At 34.2% G+C, this 5,829-nt stretch overlaps 2 protein-coding genes across 2 annotated transcripts in view; one reads left to right on the top strand and one right to left on the bottom strand.

Moving 5' to 3' along the window:
* The window catches only part of c1qtnf13 (C1q and TNF related 13), a 4,016-nt gene extending 2,708 nt beyond the window's left edge, over positions 1 to 1,308 (bottom strand). The window contains exon 1 of the mRNA XM_016236296.1: positions 1,219 to 1,308. Within this exon, the coding sequence (XP_016091782.1) occupies positions 1,219 to 1,246 (28 nt within the window). The 5' untranslated portion in view covers positions 1,247 to 1,308. The remainder of the gene's footprint in view (positions 1 to 1,218) is intronic.
* A 466-nt stretch (positions 1,309 to 1,774) lies between these two features.
* The window catches only part of ube2na (ubiquitin-conjugating enzyme E2Na), a 15,890-nt gene continuing 11,835 nt past the window's right edge, over positions 1,775 to 5,829 (top strand). The window contains exon 1 of the mRNA XM_016236315.1: positions 1,775 to 1,934. Coding sequence (XP_016091801.1) covers positions 1,905 to 1,934 — 30 coding nt within the window. The 5' untranslated portion in view covers positions 1,775 to 1,904. The remainder of the gene's footprint in view (positions 1,935 to 5,829) is intronic.

The raw sequence follows: 5,829 nt of genomic DNA, 5'->3' as shown, positions 1-5,829 counted from the left end.
CAGATATATATATATATATATATATATATATATATATATATATATATATATATATATATATATACACACTCACACACATATATATATATAATAATAATTAACTTCAGTCTGTTTTGGATCACAAGTGTGACCTGTAAGTGAGGAATAACAGGGTTAAATAAAGATTTTTTATCTGAAGTGTTTTTTCTTCTTTTTTCTTTTCCACTTTTAATCACTCAAAAAACAACTTCAAAGCCCCGCCCTTCTGGCATATGGAAATGTGTAAAGAACTGGCTAAAATGCCATATAACCGTGCTAGGAAGTTAGGTTTAGTCCTGTCAGAATGGATCCTGCCATTCATATCAAGTGCTCAGTGGAAGCAGTAGTCCCTCTAATTCAGCTGGCATTGTCTGTTCACAATGTGCACCGGGAAAAGGCAATAAATTAGACACTGGTTCATCTGCTGCTATGTGCTGGAACAAAGGCATATTTGGGAGGGAGGATTGAAACATGTCACGGGTGCAGATCTATGGGAGACTTCATGGTCAAGTGAAGACCCAGTCAGTTATTAACAGATGAAGAACACATTGAAGACCATAATAAATGTAAGGGTCAATTAGTGAACAAGAGCTCACTGGTAGTATTTCCTCTCGTTTTGACTTACTAAAATAATTCAGGTTGACAATCAGGAAAAGTTTAACCAAGAATTCCAACAACTTATTATCATCATGTGATGTTTCTCTCTACCTAATTTTTATTAGGCCAACTACTTTTACTATTTATTCTTGCTTGTACTTATAACATATTATTCATAATTATATAACTGTTTAATATGTTCCTTAAATGTTTTAGTGTGTACTCCAAACATAATTAAATTATATATATATATATATATATATATGTGTGTGTGTGTGTGTGTGTGTGTGTGTGTGTGTGTATAACATTTGTATTAGTTTGATACATCGTAAAGACTCTCAGTCTTCACTATTTCAGTTTTAAGATCTATTCATCCATCACTACTTTTGAATATGCCCTACTGTGATGTGTAAATGCCTGTATAAATATATGAACATAAATGCTTAATATAGTATATATATATTTTTTATTTATTTAAAACAATTATAAAGGTTTTACCAAGTTATATTGTCTACAAATATGACACAATATTTTAGGATAAATCATACTGATAAAAAACCCAATAAGAAATGTTGTCTTTAGGCAGAAAAAAAGTTTTCATACCTGGTCTTAGTATCGGAAGAGACTTCATTTCTGTGATGACCTGCTCCTCTGTGTCTGGACGCCTTTGAAAGACTGTGAAATGTTATTTCTGTGTGGCATCTACTCCAAAAACTTTAGTAGCCTACCCATGTTCAAATAAAAGAGGTATTAGGGGGAGAGAGAGAGAGATAGAGAGAGAGAGAGAGAGAGAGAGAGAGAGAGAGAGAGAGAGAGGAGGTGCTTCACTTTATCAATATAGTTCATGATTTGATTACGTTTATAGTTTTATCAAGTTTATGTCAATATTTCCATCAATACCAGCTGTCCTGAGAATGCTATATAATAGGTTTTTAAGGCTGCAAATGTGGAAATGTAGTGTTCATACATAAGCATATTTATCAAAAGTGCTCATTTCTAAATGTTCACGTCAAATACAGGACGTCCTCAGTAAAAAAAAAAAAAAAAAAAAAGGACTGCACAGAATGAATGACATAAAACACTTTAATCGTGTGTTTTCTCGGGACGCGTGAAAGCAACAGCTTTCATTACATACAAACTACAACGTCCATATCATCATCAATCCGTACGTTTCCGCGTGCGTCAGGACGCAACGCGCCGGAAGGCGAGTGTGCACTGCGTCTCCGCCGTCAATGCAAACGAAGTAAGAGGCACCGAGAGTCAAAGCTAAAATCCGCATTCAAGACAAGATGGCAGGGTTGCCCCGCAGGATCATTAAGGTAACCGTGAAGTGAGACACACTACACATTTTTAATCATAATACCACGAAATCCTCAAATATCATTGAAACTATCAGCCAAAGAGAAGCGACAGCTGGCTTAGCGTTTGGCACTCTGTTTGTTAGCCACTTCCGTTTCGGTACATTCACTCGTCTCCCGAATATGGGTGGGTTAAAAATACATCCGCCGCTGTGAAAGACGGCGAAGGGCCTATGTCTTATTCCTTACTATTTGCAAGCCAGAATCAAAAGCATTAAGAAATGACAAACGTTCCCACTCTAACTGAAGTGTAAATTGTGAGAGAGGCGCGCTCGCGGTCATTCATTGCTTGCGCTCGAGCTGTTGTGTGTGAGCTCGCGAGCTAACCGCTTCAGAGACGCTAGCTAGGCGTAAAACTTGGTAAATGGTGGAATTTAAGCAGTCACACAATTATTTCCCCAACGATTTCACTTATAGACAGTCATACATCTGTTTTCCTGCGTGCAGGATGATTATCTGGCCATTAAGGATACGATTATAAGCAAAACAATTCGGCTCGCCCGCTTCCTGTAGGCTAGGGAAGCTGTTGTGGTGCTTCTGCTGCTAAATGAGCTAATGACTGCAGGCCCCAAACAGCTGAAATGTCAAATAAAATACAAGAAGAGATAATTAAATAAGACATTAATTGAAGAACAGAACGTCCTCAATGAGAACTGTTGTTTATTCTCCCAGAAAAATTAAACGTGTAACGCTGAATTAAAGGGACAGTTGACCAAAAATTCAGATTTAAACCCTTGTGCAGTTTCAAACCAAAAACAAAAGTTGTATGTCAGTCTGGAACACAGAAGGGAATATTAGACCAAATGAAAGTCTCCGTCTCCATTCACTTTTATTTTATAGAAGAAATGCAGTGAATGTAAATGGGGACTTGAGCTGTCAGTGTCTGATATTCCTAATTGTCTCCTTCTGTGTTCCACAAAAGAATGTGATAATTTTTGGAACAACATAAGATCAAATAACGACTTTTTTTCCCATTTAATATTTTTAAATAACTGTTTACAGTGAACAGATTTAAGGCTAGTGAAATAACACAAGCTGCTTCCTCCTGATAATATAATATAACTCTGAATGCATGTTTCCGCATATTTAAGATAGAAATGAGATGCATTAGAGTTGGCCCTAGTGCATCCTCTGTGCCTCTGCATTTTGTGGGTATATGTGGGTACTTATGCTAATATATAGTCATTTGCACCTGTACATTTTTTGGTCACAGGGAGGATACTGTTAATTGAATTTATTGCATCTATAAATGTATACTTCCTCAGGTTGGCTGGGAAATTAACTGACTAATGTGAGTTGAAGGGCTGGGAATGCATCCTTAATGTCCCCCAAGCATGAGACCATGACAGGGAGCCCCTCTCTTGTCTGTGTTTGCTCTGCATGGTTTTGTCTGTGGGTTATCTGAAAAAATGTGAGGAATTTCATTCTGAGTACAATGTATATATTAAGTTAACTGAAAAACATAGGAATAAATGTGGCTGTGTTTGGAGTTAGAATTTAATCTTTTTTTTATCTGTGTATATATATATCTTAATATAAATTAAATATAAATATATTTTAAAACTGATCGAAAGTAAAAGTGAAGATTTAATTATATATATATATATATATATATTAATATTAGGGATGGGCCGATACTGATTTTAACAAACACTTATTGGCCGATACCGATATTTGTCACTTCCTCTCTTATTTGAAATGTTGGCATCAAAATAGATAGTATTTTGATCATGTTTTAAATCAGCAAAGTTCAAAAACACCTGCATTAAATTATACTAGCAGTTTTATTGCTGCGTCATCAAATAATTTCTAATAAACATGGATTGGATCCATTTAACATTCAGCAGGCTTACATAAATACAACAGAACAAAGATACATATTAAATAAACAGTGCTTTTTAGGTAGGTTTAACCGTTTTCAGGTACAGAAATAAAGTAAACAAATAAAAAAAACGTATTATGATTAATCTTCTAATTTGTTTTTGTATACATTTGAATATTTTTTGCAAGTTAAAATATGTATGGGATCTCCTTTATTAAGGTGGGACTCTTACGGGTTTTCTAGTGCAAAGATACATATTAAATAAACAGTGCTTTTTAGGTAGGTTTAACCGTTTTCAGGTACAGAAATAAAGTAAACAAATAAAAAAAACGTATTATGATTAATCTTCTAATTTGTTTTTGTATACATTTGAATATTTTTTGCAAGTTAAAATATGTATGGGATCTCCTTTATTAAGGTGGGACTCTTACGGGTTTTCTAGTGTACGTCGGAGCTAACGTTATATGGGTAATGAAAGCACGCAGTTCTTCGGATTTAAAGTTTGTCCGTTTATTAAGCACCCCCCGAAAAGACACGAGATCTGTATATGTTTGTTTACTGTTAGTTGTAATAAGTGTTTTGTGTAATTCGCTGTATGTTGATGATAATGAAACCGAGAGAGAGAGTTTAATGTGCACTTCTCGTGCTGTGTTTTGTTTAGCTCTTGAAGGTGAAAAAGAACGCAATAACCTTAAAACATCAGTGAAATTTTGGTCCTCATTCAGATGAGGTCCACTACACTTATGAAAGTTACAAAAGTTATTTAGTCAAGAATAGTGTGCCATCTTTTATTTGATTAGCATTAAAGTGCAGACAGCAGCGCTAGGATTATGCAACAGACATTATACAGCTCAGTGCCTTCATGCAGTTAATTAATAAACCATAGGTTTGTTATATCGGCCTTTTTCCTGATATAGCCGATATGCCGATGGTTGTAAATTAAGAAAAAATCGGCTGATAAATATTGGCGGCTGATACATCGATGCATCCCTAATAAATAAATATATATATATATATATATATATATATATATATATATGAAGTTCATTTGCAAAAAACGATAACGATAAACGATTTTTTTTTTCTCCAGAAATCACGTTTTTTATATTTTGCATTAATCGTAATTAATGCGTAATATCAATCAAACTGCAGTTGGGTTGTTTTGATTAAGTAATAATAACTTAAACAAATACAGGTAATTTACAAAATTGAAGTTCATTGAAAGTAGGGCTTTGCGATATGGACAAAAAAAGAAAGAAAAAACGATTTCTTTGATCAATTTTGCGATTTCGATTTTAATCACGATTTTGACACACACAGACATGCTTTACAGTCATAAATGCATTCAGTGTGAATTTGAAACATATTTCCAAAAGAAAACCAATTAGAGCTTTATCAAAAAGCTGTAACATGTCTCTAGAACAGACATGAGGCAAAATAATCAAGTAAAGGTGTAACTGTCTCTAGTAGGGCTGTGCAATATATCGAAATATCGCAAAAGTACATATCGCAATATGCATATCGCTACGGCTTGCAATATTTGGGGCCATGAACAAAAGACAAAGAGAAAATCACTCACTGCTCTTACCTAAATAATTTTTGTAGCTTAAATAAGAATCAGTGCATATTGAATTCAAAGAGTAAATACTAAGCAGTGTTTTATTTTTCCGTTTTATTATTCAGTTCCTAAACTCATGTTAAAATGATTACACTAATGTTAAAATGACATTTTTATGTAATGCTAGAGTAAAACACTACCGTTCACTTTCAGAAGTTGTTTTGGGGGTGCTTTCTTATTAGAATTAGAATCAGAATCTGAATGAGCTTTATTCACCACTTAAGTGTGCGCAAACACAAAGAATTTGTTGTGGTTTTACGGGAACTCTTGGTACATACATACAAATAACCATATATATATATATGACACAAGATACTTATAGAAGTTCACAGAACTGACTCAGCAACAGCTGAGTAAAACTCTTTTTTTTTTTTTAAATCTGAGCATGTGGCACTTTAAGCATTATCGTATCGCAT

The sequence above is a fragment of the Sinocyclocheilus grahami genome, unplaced genomic scaffold, assembly GCF_001515645.1.
Source record: "Sinocyclocheilus grahami isolate Dianchi unplaced genomic scaffold, SAMN03320097.WGS_v1.1 scaffold487.1, whole genome shotgun sequence".
NCBI classification, from domain to species: Eukaryota; Metazoa; Chordata; class Actinopteri; order Cypriniformes; family Cyprinidae; genus Sinocyclocheilus; species Sinocyclocheilus grahami.
Note: the sequence above shows the minus strand (reverse complement) of the source record. Positions and strands in the feature narration are given on the sequence as shown.